This window comes from Neoarius graeffei, chromosome 5 (genome assembly GCF_027579695.1).
Source record: "Neoarius graeffei isolate fNeoGra1 chromosome 5, fNeoGra1.pri, whole genome shotgun sequence".
NCBI lineage: Eukaryota > Metazoa > Chordata > Actinopteri > Siluriformes > Ariidae > Neoarius > Neoarius graeffei.
The window spans coordinates 62,306,283-62,320,877 of NC_083573.1; the positions used below are offsets into that span (position 1 = coordinate 62,306,283).

General features: G+C 38.1%; 1 protein-coding gene across 4 annotated transcripts in view; it reads right to left on the bottom strand.

Moving 5' to 3' along the window:
* The window catches only part of thrap3a (thyroid hormone receptor associated protein 3a), a 264,720-nt gene that overhangs the window by 18,744 nt on the left and 231,381 nt on the right, over positions 1–14,595 (bottom strand). For 3 of the 4 annotated variants that reach the window (XM_060922189.1, XM_060922188.1, XM_060922187.1), the window contains exons 2-4: positions 11,892–12,053; positions 8,172–9,059; positions 6,711–7,430 (exon numbers count right to left, since the gene is read on the bottom strand). In XM_060922189.1, the coding sequence (XP_060778172.1) occupies positions 6,711–7,430; positions 8,172–9,059; positions 11,892–12,025 (1,742 nt within the window). In that variant the 5' untranslated portion in view covers positions 12,026–12,053. Of the gene's footprint in view, positions 1–6,710; positions 7,431–8,171; positions 9,060–10,013; positions 10,103–11,891; positions 12,054–14,595 lie in introns of those variants that run through there. The other variant, XM_060922190.1, reaches the window with a different exon arrangement.

The following is a 14,595-nucleotide window of genomic DNA, read 5'->3' on the forward strand; positions in this document are numbered from 1 at the left end:
GGGATTGGTGATCCTCTTCTCATCTTTACTTCTGAGAGCCGCTGCCACTCCAAGATGCTCTTTTTATACCCAGTCATGTTAATGACCTATTGCCAATTGACCTAATGAGTTGGAATTCGGTCCTCCAGCTGTTCCTTTTTTGTACCTTTAACTTTTCCAGCCTCTTATTGCTCCTGTCCCAACTTTTTTGAGATGTGTTGCTGTCATGAAATTTCAAATGAGCCAATATTTGGCATGAAATTTCAAAATGTCTCACTTTCAACATTTGATACGTTGTCTATGTTCTATTGTGAATACAATATCAGTTTTTGAGATTTGTAAATTATTGCATTCCATTTTTATTTACAATTTGTACTTTGTCCCAACTTTGTTGGAATCAGGGTTGTATTACGCATGATTTTCAGCTGCTGTTAAAGCTGAACAGTCACTTCACGGAGTGAACATGCACGCGTGCACACACACACACACACACACACACACACACACACACACACACACACACACACACACACACACAGTGTTATGGTTTATGTGCAGACTGCCTTTTTCTTCTTTTTCTTTGTAACCTCTACCCATTGTTTTGTTATGTTACTTTGTAACGATTTAATTAATTAATATTTAATTTATTATTGTTTTCACCTGTTCACGGCTAAAAGGTCACAGCTTCACAGTGCAAAATTGAGAGCCAGCTGCTGTTAAAGCTGAACAGTCACTTCATGGTTTGAACATGCGCGCGCGTGTACACACACACACACACACACACACACACACACACAGTGTTATGGTTTATGTGCAGACTGCCTTGAGCTTCTTGTTGTTATTATTAATACACAGAACTACACACACACAGTTTATATATGTGAAATATATATGAAATCTCTGCCTGTTATGACATCCTGATCAATAAACAAAGAAGTTACTCAGCAGTTACTCAGTACTTGAGTAGTTTTTTCACTTAGTACTTTTTACTCTTACTCAAGTAATTAACTGGACGACTACTTTTTACTTTTACTTGAGTAATATTATTCTAAAGTAACAATACTCTTACTTGAGTACAATTTTTGGCTACTCTACCCACCTCTGATGGCTACCCCATACCTATTGCGTAGATTTTACACAGAAGTATAAATCTGCCTTTACTGCTCTTTCCTTCTACACACCCATTTAGGCTGTACTTCAGATTTAACAGAAATATGTTTGCCATTCAGTCATCACTATTTATTATTCCATCCTCCCCCCCCATTCCTTTTGCACAATGTTGCACCCAAAAGCAAAACAAAAATTCAGGAATAAATACACAGAAATAGAAATGGGAATCATCGCAGAAGTGCAAATTTGAAACAACAGCAGAGATGGACACTTGAGTTTAAGTCTGAGTCGCACTTAAGTCACATAAAAATAGACTTCAGACTTGACTGGCAACAAATCCTTTATAACTCCCAACTTAACTTGGACTAGTAAATAGAAGTCTTTATGTGATTACACGGACACAGTGTGTGTGAAAGTTACAGAAAAATTAATGTTGCTTTATTTTGGGTTACAGCCTCCCCCACCCACCCAATCTAGTGACACAATGATGTGCCCGTTAGCACCAGTGTAAATGGTGTAACCTTCAATTACAGATCTTTCAAAATCAATGCATATTACAGAAGGATTGCAACCTGCAAATAATGTGGAAATAAAATTAAAGACACTAGTTTAATGACATAGAACTTTATAATGCACCTGAAAACACACCCAGACAGGTTTGTTTATGGTACATTCAGAACAAAAGTGGCAAGTGTGTCAAAGCAACCAGAAGTCTTTCATTTTCTATGTGAGCCAGCGTCTCTCATCAGCAAGCAGCAGCATGACTGTTAGTTACCCCATACCCCATACCCATCTTGGGCAGTGAGGGCATCAGACTAAATTTATGGTAATGAACTATGATGCAGTTTTGCATCAAACCGTTTCCAAGTACATTGGGCGAGAAATTAATAATTGTAGTGGTGGGTTTCCACATCATAAATGATGGAGAAAACAAAAAATGAAGCATGGACCAAGGTGTCTGAAACTGTGTGCTCCAGGTGTTCGACTCATTAAGGAACATTAATGTTAAAGAACAAGGCTAGTTAAATGTGTCCTATAAACTGCTTATTGAAATTTGACTTAGCACTTATCATTAACACAAAAGTCTCTCATTTCATCTCATTATCTGTAGCTGCTTTATCCTGTTCTACAGGGTCGCAGGCAAGCTGGAGCCTATCCCAGCTGACTACGGGCGAAAGGCGGGGTACACCCTGGACAAGTCGCCAGGTCATCACAGGGCTGACACATAGACACAGACAACCATTCACATTCACACCTACGGTCAATTTAGAGTCACCAGTTAACCTAACCTGCATGTCTTTGGACTGTGGGGGAAACCGGAGCACCCGGAGGAAACCCACGCGGACACGGGGAGAACATGCAAACTCCGCACAGAAAGGCCCTCGCCAGCCACGGGGCTCGAACCCAGACCTTCTTGCTGTGAGGCAACAACACTAACCACTACACCACCGTGCCGCCCAACACAAAAGTCACACCATGCAAATGGCTTTTAATTAGTTTGTTAGTTTTTTTAACCAAAAATGTAATCATAATTGTTCCTTCGTCAATCAATTATTTACCTTCACATTCAAAAGATTTAATGAGGTTAATTTATACCCTACTCATGGTCAGTCAGCACAAAGATGGCAGTCAACATGTCTGTTTGCTTTGTGGCCCCTTTAAATAAAGTTTCCATAACTAACCATTCTGAAAGAACCTATATGAAATAGCCACCTAATTCATCTACATCGCAGAGCATCCAAAAACTTTGATGGCATCACTGGCAGGACAAGCCAGAGTGAATTCTGACACTCATCATTTTCGGTCTGAACACAGCATCATCAAAGCGATGTTACTGTTAAAGAGACATTCCTCCATTCACATCAGCAAATATTAGCATTTATATTACAGCCCCAATTCCAAAAAAGTTGAGATGCTGTGTAAACTGTAAATAAAAACAGAATGTGAAGATTTGCAAATCATGGAAAGCCTATATTTCATTGAAAATAGTACAAAGACAACATATCAAATGTTGAAACTGAGAAATTTTATTCTTCTATGAAAACTATATGCTCATTTTGAATTTGATGTCAGCAACACGTTTCAGAAAAGTTGGGACAGGAGCATATTTACCACTATGTTGCATCACCTCTACTTTTAACAACACTCTGTAAACATTTGGGAACTGAAGAAACCAGTTGCTGTAGTTTTGAAAGAGAAATGTTGTCCCGTTCTTGTCTGATATACAATTTCAGTTGTTCAACAGTTCAGGGTCTCCTTTGTTGTATTTTGTGCTTCATAAGGTGCCAAATGTTTTCAATGGAAGACAAGTCTGGACTGCAGGCAGGCCAGTTTAGCACCCAGACTCTTTTATTATGGAGCCATGCAGTTTTAATGTGTGCAGAAAGTGGTTTGGCATTGTCTTACTGAAAGAAGGAAGGCCTTCCCTAAAAAAGATTTTGCCTGGATGGCAGCATATTGCTCTGAAATGTGTATCTATCGTTCAGCATTAATGATGCCTTCCCAGATGTACAAGCTACCCATGTCATGTGCACTAATGCACCCCCATTCCATCACAGATGCTGGCTTTTGAACTGCGCACTGATAACAAGCTGGATGGTCCCTCTCCTCTTTAGCCTGGAGGACGTGGTGTCCATGCTTTCTAAAAAGAATTTCTAATTTTGATTCGTCAGACTTTGGGACAATTTTCCACTTTGCCTCAGTCCATCATAAAAGAGCTCGGGCCCAGAGAAGGTGGCAGTGTTTCTGGATATTGTTTATATATGGGTTTAACTTGCATTTGTGGATGCAGTAATGAGTTGTTTTCACAGATAGTGGTTTTGTGAAGTGTTCCTGAGCCCATACAGTGATTTCCACTACAGACATGTGTCTGCTTTTAATGCAGTGTCACTTGACGGGGTGAAGATCACAGGCATCCAGTGTCAGTTTTCAGCCTTGTCTCTTGCATACAAAGATTTCTCCAGATTCTCTGAATCTTTTAATGATATTATGTACCATTGATGATGTGATCCCCAAATTATTTACATTGAGGAATGTTATTCTTAAATTGTGCTAACATCAAATTCAAAATGAGCATATATTAAAAAATAAAATAAAATTTCTCAGTTTCAACATTTGATATGTTGTCTTTGTACTATTTTCAATGAAATATAGGGTTTCCATGATTTGCATTCTGTTTTCATTTATCTTTTACACAGTGTCCCAACTTTTTTTGGAATTGGGGTTGTAGTTAATATTTAACCATGGCATATTCATGGCATAATTATCAGTGGCGGTTGACCTACCTGTTACATTTGGTAAGACTAGACCTAAGCATCTACATCTAGTGTTCATTTTTACTAAGGCTAATAGTTGTGTGCTTAGAACCCATTTCATGATTTCATTGTTATTCTTTGTTTTCTGAAGGTCTTTAAAGACAAAAGACAAACTATGTCAAGTCCAAATACTAATGGTCATGTTGGACCTTCATATTCCTTTATTGTGTAAAAATGTTTATCAAAACAAAGGACTTTCTAATGTTTCAAGTGGCATTTTTTTTTCTTGATGATGTTGTCACCTACAGCCTTTTTCATCTATGGAAAGAAGTGTTATTTCTAAAAATATTTTTGCAACTTGCACACAACTTTTGTTCTGTTGTTTTTTCCCTTTACTGTGAGCAGTACTGTTCTTTATTGTTATACTTTCTTCATCATTACTATAAAGTTCCCATATACTCCTCATGTAGATTCTATTGACTTGGGACTTGATTCAGCAGCGGCTAGGGTTCTCACATGAACAAAAAGAACAGAGCGCATTACTCCAATTCTAAGGTCCCTTCACTGGCTTCCAGTAAGCTACAGAATTGACTTTAAAGCATTGCTGCTGGTGTACAAATCTCTAAATGGTACAGGGCCCAATTACCTCTCTGATATGTTGCAGTGGCCTAACCCAATCAGATTTACCAGATCGCAGCAGAAAAATTTACTGGTAAAACCTGTTGTTAAAACAAAGTGTGGTGAAGCAGCTTTTAGCTACTATGCAGTACAGCTATGGAACCAACTCCCAGAGGACATTAAAAATGCTCCTGCTGTTGGCAGCTTCAAATCTAGACTAAAGACCAAGCTGTTTTCAGATGCTTTCTGCTAACTGATAAATATCATCATCTTTACATTTTAAACTCTTTACTTTTACAGTCTCTCCATGTTTTAAATTTTACTTAACTTTTATTCTATTTTATTCTGCTTTTTTTTTAAATTGAACTTTTATCTCATTTTATTATTTTATTTCTACTATTGTTTAATTCTTATTAATTTTCTTCCCCGTTTATTTTATGTAATTTTATTTTCTATTGTTACTGTTTTGCTTTTACTTCTGTAAAGCACATTGAACTGCCACTGTGTATGAAATGTGCTATATAAATAAACTTGCCTTGCCTTGATTCAAAGACTCTGGACTTGACTTGGACTTGCATTTTATTACTTTTGAACATTTCTGACCAACAGAGATCAGAGGCTGTACATTTCGTTGCATCATTAGAAGTCATACAAGACAAACATAAAAGAAAAGTAAGCTAAAAATTAAAACCTATGTGTCAGAATGAATAGTAAGATTAGCTCAAGGTATTTTTAAAAGGCAAGCTAGGTTTCTTGAAAGGCATATTGCAGCATTTTGCTGCAAGTTGAATGATCTCCTAAGAGGTTAAGTTAGGGTTTTATGGATATTTTGGTTCAGTCTTTCCAGTTAAGAAATACATTCATTTTGGCAATAGTTAGTGATATTATTGTGAAATGTTTAAGATGTTCAGGTATTAGTAATGTGGAGATATCATCAAGCGCGATAATGGGATGTTTACCCTGTGTAGTGAAAACAGTGCAAAAAAGGCCATTTGGGATTGGCCTTACTTGATAGCTAATTTTACATGGATCACATTATAAGAAATCAAGCTGAATATCAGCAATGAGAAAACATAATAGAGTTAAACTAGACAGGGACACTCTAACGAGTGCAAACCACGCCTTTTCCCTATTAAAATACATTGGGCGAAAATTTCGAAGTTCTGCCATGACCTTGACCTTTGACCTTTGACCTCCAAAATTTAATGGTTTCCTTCCTGGGTGATTGGCAACACATGTACAAAATTTGGTCCAAATCGATCCATTGGTTCTTGAGATATCTTGCAGACACACAGACAGACAGACAGACAGATACACACACACACAGACTGACGCAGGTGAAAATAATAACCCCTCCGACTACTGTCGGCGGGGTTAATAACTAATAATTATGGAGCATTAAATTCTATTTTAAAAAAAAACTTGTGAAAACAGCTTCCAAATGTAAAAAAAGCCCCAGACATTTGAGAAGAGAAATAAATCACAGAAATTATACTATTAAAAATTACTGTGCAGCGATTCTAGCCAGAGACATTAATCAGGACAATTCTATGACCATTGCATTTGCCCAATCAACGGTCTTCACAGATTCAAGTTCCACCAATATATCACTGTTTGGTATGAGCGGAAGGTATCTAATTATGGTATTGACTGACTTAGTAATAGAAGTAACAGCAATATGGAATCTTGCTTCTTTTGTTGGCCATGCATCCAGTGGAAAAGCACTATGGGAATTAGAGAATTATTTACCTTGCCAGATCTTCACTAAGGGAATCCATCTTCAGACTAAACTCTCTTTCTCTTTTCCCAGAGGCCCTGGGTGAGGATTCATCACCCAAATTCATGAACAGCTCTTGTTCTTGGGTCTCAGAGATCCTCCGTGAAAGAGCTTTGTATGTGGGAGAGGGACTTGATGTCATTTTGTCCTTTCGTTTCATCTTTGAGGGTCTTTCAGGGGAAAGGTCCTCAAACTTGCGTGCAAACTTCTCCCTCTTTGACAGAGCAGATAGAATGTTTGCAGCCCTCTCCTTCTCTCGGTTTATTAGAAAGGCCTCAAGCTCATCATCCCATGCTCTGTCGTCCAACCTCCTGAAATGTTCCTCAAACAGTTCACGAGCTGATATTGCAACTTTGCTTTTACGGTTAGGAACTTCATTCTCCACAACCCCCGTCTGTAAATGGGGTTCAGTGACCTCACCCTCTTCCTCCTCCCCATCTTCAGAGAGGATTGCTGGCCTGTAACTATTGGATGATGTGTTCCCCTTGAAATTGTCTCTGTGTTTGTACTTTTCACTCTCCTTTTTGTTGTTTTGTTCTGCAGACCTGGAGAGTTTTGGACCAGATGACCGATCAAAAGTGCCTTCACATTTGCTATTTCTATTTTCTGGAAATGCATTTCCATTGTCTGATACATTCCCCATGCTTTTATCTGCAAGAGCCTGCTTTTTATTCTTCTGCTCCTCTAAGAATCTGAGAAGCAAAAGAAAGAGACTTTGCCAGTTAATTATGCTTGTTCATAGTCACAAACCAGTAATTATAAAAAGAAAAAATGCATAATAGGACGCCAGAAAGGAAATCTCAGGAAATTATATATTTGTCATGTATGTTGAAAAAAATGTATGGCTATTTAGTACATCAAGCCTGTCAAGTTTGAGGTCATACAGTTGTAAAATCATTTGCAACATGTATAATCACATGTTAACATCATAACTAACTATTGTATACTATGATTAACAGTCTTTCCCGAATATGACATGACCTTCCCTGACTGCAAAACATTCACAGAAATTCATGATTGATTGGATTTCTAGGAATGTTTGTTGTAGGGATTTTTGTAAATTTCTCAGAGGACTTTCTCAGAAACTGCCACTTGGTCATTTTACAATTACAGTATAATTTAAATGCATAACTGTTCTCCTAAAATCGATATCCAACAGTGGACACTACTTCTTCTCTGGCTCACAAACCCACAAAGGGTTTGTAATGGGTTATTTCAGATCATACTATGCACCCAAATAACAGGTTCAAGAATTATTCAGATCAATGTATCTGTTTGCTAGAAAAAGTACCTGCAGCTACTGTATATGGCTGAATCACTGTCTGAATCACTTGTGTAATCAACTTAGTTAATACCTCTGTATTCACAACACCTAACTTAGAAGCACACGCAAAATAAGATCAAATAATGTGCTAAGTATGTAACTAGCTTACTGTTTAAAAGCTATAGAGACTGCAAGCGTATCCTCTTCCTGGTCAGCATTTGAAAAAAGCCCAAAGCCTGAGAAAACTGTTGTGGGACTTTTCTTTAGAGGGCTACTGGTAGAGGGAGTACAAGCAGCAGTCTGGCTGTGAGTGGCACCATTGCTAGTTGCTCCTGAAGTTCCAGGGACAGGACCTGATTCACTGGAGGCTGGACGATCCTGGACAGCACTGACAACAGAGTGAATATGTGGACTGGCCCTCTTTGGGCTGCTGTTATGATTTATTGGAAATAGCCATGTTTTAGGGGCCTTCTCCCCACTTGTACTTCCGTCTTCCTCTGGGTGGTGCTCTTCTTGTATTGACAGTGTAGCATCTCCTTCTCCAGCTTTCTGGCCTTCCTTGGGTGCAGACAGAACGTCTATTCCAGCCTTACAATTCTGCTTAACAGAAGCAGTTATCTGTCGGGATGAGCTGGAGGAAGAGGAGTGGTGTGAATGCAGTGATGAAGATCTGTCAGAGTGGTGTGAATGACTTAGGGACTGCGAGCTGCTTGAATGTTTCTTGGGAGTGCGAGAGCGCCCCCTCTTGGGGCTGTGGGCATGTTGCTTTTGTTGTTGCTGTTGCTGTGCCTGCTGCTGCTTCGGGTGTTTCTGCTGCTTTTGCTGTGGATGTTGGCCAAAGTTTTGCCAGTTGTTTGATCTGTAGTTATTGTATCCACCCCCACCACGCTGAAAGCGGCCACGAAAGAAGCCCCGTCCTCTGCCCCGGAAGTAATAAGGCCTCCGGAAGCCTCTGTGGTAACCTCTGAATTCCCGATGGTATTGATATTCCCGTGGATGTTTCCGTCCCCGGTTATGGAATGGAGAATGGGATCTGGACCGAGAGTGAGATCTAGAGCTTGAAGATAACAAAAACAAAGCCTGACTGAGTATATAGTATATACTGAGTATAAAGTTGGGCCATATTTTGCATGCTCGTTAATATTTCAAAAAGGGTTTGATGGAAACAGAGAATAATTTAGGTCATCAAAAGCTAACTATTCCACGTATGAGTTACATTTAGCATTGCATTGTCTTCTATAAAATCAAGTACTGTAACAAATTGTTTGCATTATTTAAGTTCAACATTAGTTTGAGTCTGGAGTTTTAGCTGCAGGGAGTATTTTGTTCACAAGGTGGCCCTAAAGCACCACATAACCCAAAATGCAAACATTCGTCACGTTTTTCCTTGTTGCTGTATTTCCACTCATACACTAATTCATACATTATAAACAACTGCTAAACTGCATTAGCTAAGGTACAATCAGAATTCTCAGAAATACAAATATTTACTCAGTATTATGCGCACATTCAAATAAAAAAATTCTTAGCATGGAGCAAATGCAGAATGAATTACAATCATTCAAATCACATAAATGCCAGAAACATGTATTATATTCATTCCCATTATTTACTTTTCCAGCAGCCCTGGTGAAATCTGAAGTTTAAAAGGTAAAACACACAAGGAAAAAAGTATAAAAAGTTGCGATACTTTGCTTCCAAAAGCTCATAGATTTTTATGCATTTTTTTTCCCCTCTTACAATGTCTGAAGCTGAATGGCCATGTTTCCATGTGCTTTCTTTACTCACATGCCACTTATCTAATGCTTGCAAATAATTTTGAACAACAATGCAATGAAAGTGAAACTAATTTTAACTCATATTTAATTTGTGAGAAATTACTTTAGTTTTTGAAGCAGATGGCAAGCACATATACACAACACGATAACCATTCTTTAGCTGCAAGCTAAATTGATTCATTAAATGCCTGTAATTTGTCTTGTTAATCATTTGAATGCACAATTGTACTCACCCAGTGAGCTTTTTCATTGGAATAAAGAGAAAAGAGATACTCAGAGCAGCACTACACTCTTATAGAGTGAGAGAGGTTCTGCATCTCTTGTGCTGAGTGTGTATGGAAAGAGTCAGTCACATGGGTCATCTGGGAAACATTTCCACTCTTATACTGCCAAGCAGGAGGAGGTTTTTTTGACCGCCAGTTACGCCACACTACTCTTACCCAGAAAATAAAGCTAAGGGTATAAATATCAGACGTCTTATATATGTGTGTGTATGTGTGTGTGTGTATATATATATATATATGTATGTGTGTATATATATATATATATATATATCTCATCTCATTATCTCTAGCCGCTTTATCCTTCTACAGGGTCGCAGGCAAGCTGGAGCCTATCCCAGCTGACTACGGGCGAAAGGCGGGGTACACCCTGGACAAGTCGCCAGGTCATCACAGGGCTGACACATAGACACAGACAACCATTCACACTCACACCTACGGTCAATTTAGAGTCACCAGTTAACCTAACCTGCATGTTTTTTGGACTGTGGGGGAAACCGGAGCACCCGGAGGAAACCCACGCGGACACGGGGAGAACATGCAAACTCTGCACAGAAAGGCCCTCGCCGGCCACGGGGCTCGAACCCAGAACCTTCTTGCTGTGAGGCGACAGCGCTAACCACTACACCACCGTGCCGCCCACATATATATATATATGTATATATATATATATATATATATATGTATGTGTGTGTGAATGTGGTTCTGTTCTTGACTGAACTGATACTGATACAATTCATATTCCTACACATGGAGGACAAAATATTTGGGCATTTCAGACTCTAGAGCTTTCTTAGAAAATGAAAGGTTTTAGATTTTGGCTTTACTGTATCACTAAAGACCAATATTAAGTAAAGTAACTCTCATATTAAATCACAAAGAACTGGCTCTGCATCCTTCAGTTTTTGAAGTGATCTTGCTTGTTGAGCTTGTTGCTGAAAACAGATCCATTTATATCCATAGTATAATGAAGAGGCTGGAGAGAAATCTGGAAATTGTCCTATTCATACTGAATCATAGTAAGCTCTCATAAACCCACAATCCTTGAAAATAGTACAAATGGGGTAGGTTTTGCTGACTAACCAAAAACCTTATGCTAAATCTTACTTTTTAAGATTTTTCTTACTTACCGAAGTAAGTTATTTGGCTAATTTGGTTAAGCTTATACAGGTGGCCTGGCCTGAAAGGTAGTTCTTCTATGATATGATTTTGTATTTTTCCATGGAAAAGTCATTCAAGATAAGTTACACATCAGTTTTGCATATGACTGCTTTTCTTTCTCTGTATTCTTCAGAACATCCATTACAAAGTTGAAACATTTATGGAGTGGTTTCTAAGGCAATGAGTTCTTAACGATGTTTTTAAATGTTTTCATTGAAATCAATTCTCGAATGACAAATATTTAGAAACAGGAAGATGATTAATCTTTTCATTACAGAAACTACAAGACTAGAAAGCAGTGAAGCCCTTCAGTTAAATTGCTTGCTACACTGTCTTGTGTTTTATAACGCACTGATGCACAGTATTCACATTTGTGTGTAAAAAAATAAACCCTTCTGCAAAATCTTCGACTGTTATTTAAAGCATGTAAACATGAATGAAAAATCCATTCAGTTGTTTTGTGTAAATTTAGGCTACTGTGTTTCTGGTTTCTACTGATCATTAAAACTTTAACTTGAAACCAGAATCTGATACAATAACTCCTTATCTGCTCCATTGAAAACCAAAATTAAGGACCACCTGTGTAAGTATTTCTACATAACAATTTGCAATTGTAAGGGCTACAATCCCTAACCACAGGCTTTTTGGGACGTTTGAGGAAAGAGTTACCCATAGCGATGCTTCCGAGACCGAGACCGTGAGCTGCTTCGAGACCTGGAGCGGGAGCGAGAGTTAGAACCTGATCTCGATCTGGAGGCTGATCGTGAATGAGTTCTGGAAGAAGATCTTGGTGTCTTAGACATCACTGCTGGAGAGCTTGTTTACAGGTTCCTGTCAGAGAATGCAACAGAAACAAGCCACTGAAAAACATACTGATGGTACTCTGGATTTACTTACTAATCTTGAGTCAAGGGATTTTGATTAAGTATAGGTTTAAGAGCAATAGAAAACATCACTAAGATAGCCATGATATTAAAACATAAGGATACTTTTGTTAAATGCATAAAAAGAAATCACACTTATCTGTCATTTGTATTGCAAAGCTGAGTGGCTACAACTGAGGAAGTCATGCCCATGTATTTAAATTAAGCCAAACTAAATATAGAAACCTTGATAATAAAACTCTGTAGTTTAATTTATGGTAGGGTTTGACAAATTGTGGTCCAGCAGTCAAATCTAACCAACTGTACCTTACATGATTATTTGGACTGCTAACAAAACAGGACACTCTCCTGTTCACATGTAAAACTATAGACATTTAAACTCATTTGTGTGAAAATTTCACTTCAAGTTCTACTTTGATGAACTGCCGAAGCTGTACTGTGGCTCATGGTGGCCCAGCACCTTAATAAATCCATTTGTTGTTTGTTTTTCCTATGTATTTGTATGATTTATGTTATAGATCATTTACAAAATGTTTATAGGCCAATATTGTATCCGAATGCTGTACAATAGGCTTTTAATGCAACTTTGCCATCCAACAGTGAGAATGGAAAAAAATAACTTAACAATCTTAATTGCCAACCACTGATTTATGTATTTCTGGAAGTACTGAAAGGGCATTTGGACCTGTTGTCCATTATTGTCATCCATGGGTACACTAGTGTATGTCTCAGCTTTAAGTGGCCTGGTACTTGACATGTAATAAAGCACTGAAAAGGGAAAATGCATAATAAAGTGAACGGATGTTAGGTTTGTTAAAGGATGATGAGCTTACTTGAGGCTGCCTCAATGTTGTTTTGATTGATTATTACTAACTGTAGCCACTCAGCTTTTCTCACCATAAAAATGACCCTTTTAATATGGATTATGTACTAACTGACAATTGCAGTCACATAAAATAATATAATATAATTGGCTAAAAAAATTACTATACATACATGTGGCACTTAGTCCAAGATGAAAGATCTTACCACTGAACAAAACTGCGATTTTTGTTGGTTTTTTTTTTTTGCCACATACAGTCAGGTCCATACTTATTTGGACAGTGACACAATTTTCATAATTTTGCCTCTGTACACCACCACAATGGATTTGAAATCAAGCCATCAGGATGTGATTGAAGTGTAGACTTTCAGTTTTAATTGAAGGGGTTTAACAAAAACATTGTATTAATCATTTAGGAATTAGAGCCATTTTTTTTACATAGTCCCTCCATTTTCACAGTCTCAAAAGTAATTGGACAAACTAACATAAATATAAGCATTTCTAACATATGGATGCAAATCCTTTGCAGTCAATGACCGTCTGAATTCTGGAACCCATGGACATCAATAAATGCTGAGTTTCCTCCCATGAGATGCTTTGCCTTTACTGCAGCTGCTTTCAGTTGCTGCTGGTTTGTGGGTCTTTCTGCCTTCAATTTTGTCTTCAGTAAGTGAAAAGCATGCTTAATTGGGTACACTGATTAGTACACCTCGGCCATTTCAGGACATTCCATTTCTTTGCCTTCAGAAGCTCCTGAGTAGCTTTCATGGTTTGGGGTCATTATCCATCTGTACTGTGAAGCGCTGTCCTATCAGTTTTGAAACATTTGACTGAATCAGAGCAGAAAGTATAGCTCTATGTATTTCAGTATTCATCCTGCTACTTCTACCAGCAGTCACATCATTAATAAATACCAATGACCCATTTCCACTGGCAGCCATGCATGCCACGTCCACATGTCCACCATGTTTGGCAGATGAAGTAGGACACTTTGGCTCATGAGCCCTTCCTGTCCTTCTCCATGCTTTTCTTTTTCCCTTTTTTGTGAAGGGGTTTAGATGTTTCTCTTCACCAAGGAAATAACTTTACTATCATCCACTGTAGTTGTCTTTTGTCATCTTCCAGACCCTTTGGTGTTGCTGAGCTTGCCAGTAAATTCCTTCTTTTTAAGAATGAACCAAATTATTAATTTGGCCACTCCTACTGTTTCTGCTATTTTGCTGATAGGTCAGTTTTGTTTTTTCAGCCTAATGATGACCGCATATTGAGAGTTCCTATGAACAGCTGTCAAATGCAATTCAACACTCGGAATTAACTCCAGACCTTTTATTACTTTAATCTGTCATGAAATAATGAGGAAACAGGAAATAACTGTCCATTAAACTGCATATCAGTCCATTGTTTAATTACTTTTGAGCCTGTGAAAATTGAGGGACTTCATAAAAAAAGGGATGACATTAACAAGCGTGTAATTCCTAATTTGGCTAAAGTGATTTTTTTTTAAAGCCCTTGAATTAAAGCTGAAATTCTACACTTCAATCACACCTTGATGGCTTCATATCAAATCCACTGGTGGTGTACAGATGCAAAATTACAAAAATTGTGTGTCACTGTTCAAATACGTATGGACCTGACTGTATAAGTTTATATGCTGATCACGGAAATA